The sequence below is a fragment of the Pelmatolapia mariae genome, linkage group LG10_11 (assembly GCF_036321145.2).
Source record: "Pelmatolapia mariae isolate MD_Pm_ZW linkage group LG10_11, Pm_UMD_F_2, whole genome shotgun sequence".
Taxonomy (NCBI): Eukaryota; Metazoa; Chordata; class Actinopteri; order Cichliformes; family Cichlidae; genus Pelmatolapia; species Pelmatolapia mariae.
The window spans coordinates 17425542-17427392 of NC_086236.1; the positions used below are offsets into that span (position 1 = coordinate 17425542).

At 34.0% G+C, this 1851-nt stretch overlaps 1 protein-coding gene across 1 annotated transcript; it reads left to right on the top strand.

Moving 5' to 3' along the window:
* The first annotated feature begins 563 nt into the window (after positions 1-563).
* LOC134635313 (olfactory receptor 1E16-like) lies at positions 564-1535 on the top strand. Its single transcript, XM_063484708.1, has one exon. It carries the CDS (start codon positions 564-566, stop codon positions 1533-1535), a length of 972 nt encoding a protein of 323 aa, XP_063340778.1.
* The last annotated feature ends 316 nt before the right edge of the window (positions 1536-1851 follow it).

Sequence of the window (1851 nt, forward strand, 5' to 3'; positions counted from 1 at the left end):
CTCAATACTTGAGTGGAGATATATGTATATATGTATATATATATATATATATATATATATATATATATATATATATATATATATATATATATGTATATATATATATATATATATATATATATATGTATATATATATATATATATATACATATATCTCCTGGGCCTCCATAACACCTCAGCAGTGCCACAGGCTGATTGCCTCCATGCCACGCCGCATTGAAGCAGTCATTTCTGCAAAAGGATTCCCTTTTGTATATATATATATATATATAGTCTTCTTATTATTAGCAGTTATTAGCAGTTATTGGTTTGAATAATCAGGTGACTGAACTGAATTTAATGTACATTTTACACACCATGCAAATATTGTGGGAAAAACAGGTTGCAGAATACACTCATGGGATCATGCCTGAAGATAAATATTGAGGGGATCTGCGAACAGTTAAAGCATGCAAGAGCTTCATCATCTGGTGTACTGCATGTGCATAACAAAACCCAGTCAGCCAGTGCTGCCACCTGTCTCATCAGCACTTGGGCAACATAAGCTTGGCAGAAATCTTACAATGGACTTTTTTAACTCTGCACTTGGGAAAAATATCACTTTTTTGCGTCCTGCATTTTTCATTATAAGTGGATTTATTGGCATCCCTAATATAAAATATTATTATGCCTTTCTGTTTTTTGTTTATATTATTTCTGTCCTGTCAAGCACAGCTGTCATGGCCGCAATATATTTGGATCACAATCTAAGAACACCGAAATATATTGCAGTTTTCAGTCTTGCATTGGTTGATCTGTTAGGTAACTCTGCCATGGTGCCAGAGGTTCTCGATATCTTTTTGTTTAATCACCCCCACATTTCATATAATGACTGCTTGACATTCCTGTTTTTCTGCTATGTATTCCTTTCAATGCAAGCACTAAATCTGGTTGCACTGTCATATGACAGAGTTATGGCAATCGTTTACCCACTGCATTATCAACTGAAGGTGACTCACAAGCTCATGTTCTCTTTAATTGCCTCTTTCTGGGTATCTGCCATTATTTTTATACTAATTGCAATTGGCCTTCTTACAAGGCTTTCCTTCTGTGAATCAGTTGTTATTAAAAGCTATTTCTGTGACCATGGTCAGATGTATCGGCTTGCATGCAATGATTTTACACCCAGCTATGTAATTGCTAAGATTTTGCCAGCTCTTATTCTTTGGCTTCCTCTTACAATTGTTTTGTTGAGTTATTTGTGTATCTGCTATGCTTTAGCTAAAGTAGCCACAGTTCGAGAAAGAATGAAGGGCTTTAAAACCTGCACAGCTCATCTTTCATTAGTGGCAATCTATTTCCTCCCAATATTAATCACATTTACTCTAGGTGCAAACATAGAGCCAAATGCCAGAATCATAAACCTGTCTCTGACCTCAGTCTTTCCTCCAATGCTGAATCCTATCATATATGTTCTTCAGACACGAGAAATCAAAGAATCTCTGAGAAAGTTGTTAAGAATCATAAAACACTACAAAATTAGAAATGTCAAATGAAAAAAGTGTAAACTTTCTTTTTTTCATGTTAGTCTTTTGAGTTAGTGTTTTTATTATTTAAGAAATGACAATGAAATTAAAAAAGGCTCATATGTTGCAGTACTTTGAAACAGAACAGAAGTGGTACATTCAATATTCACAGTACAAATTGTGGTTGATTTTAAAACACATCACCTAGCAAAGAGGTAGATTTTTAGGGTTTTTTTTGAGGATTTGGAAGGTATGTTTCTGTGCATCACATATCTCTGTCTTCAAAAATGTTGTATTTGTGTTTTGCCCTATAGTAGAAGAAAATGACAATACATATGTTGCAAAT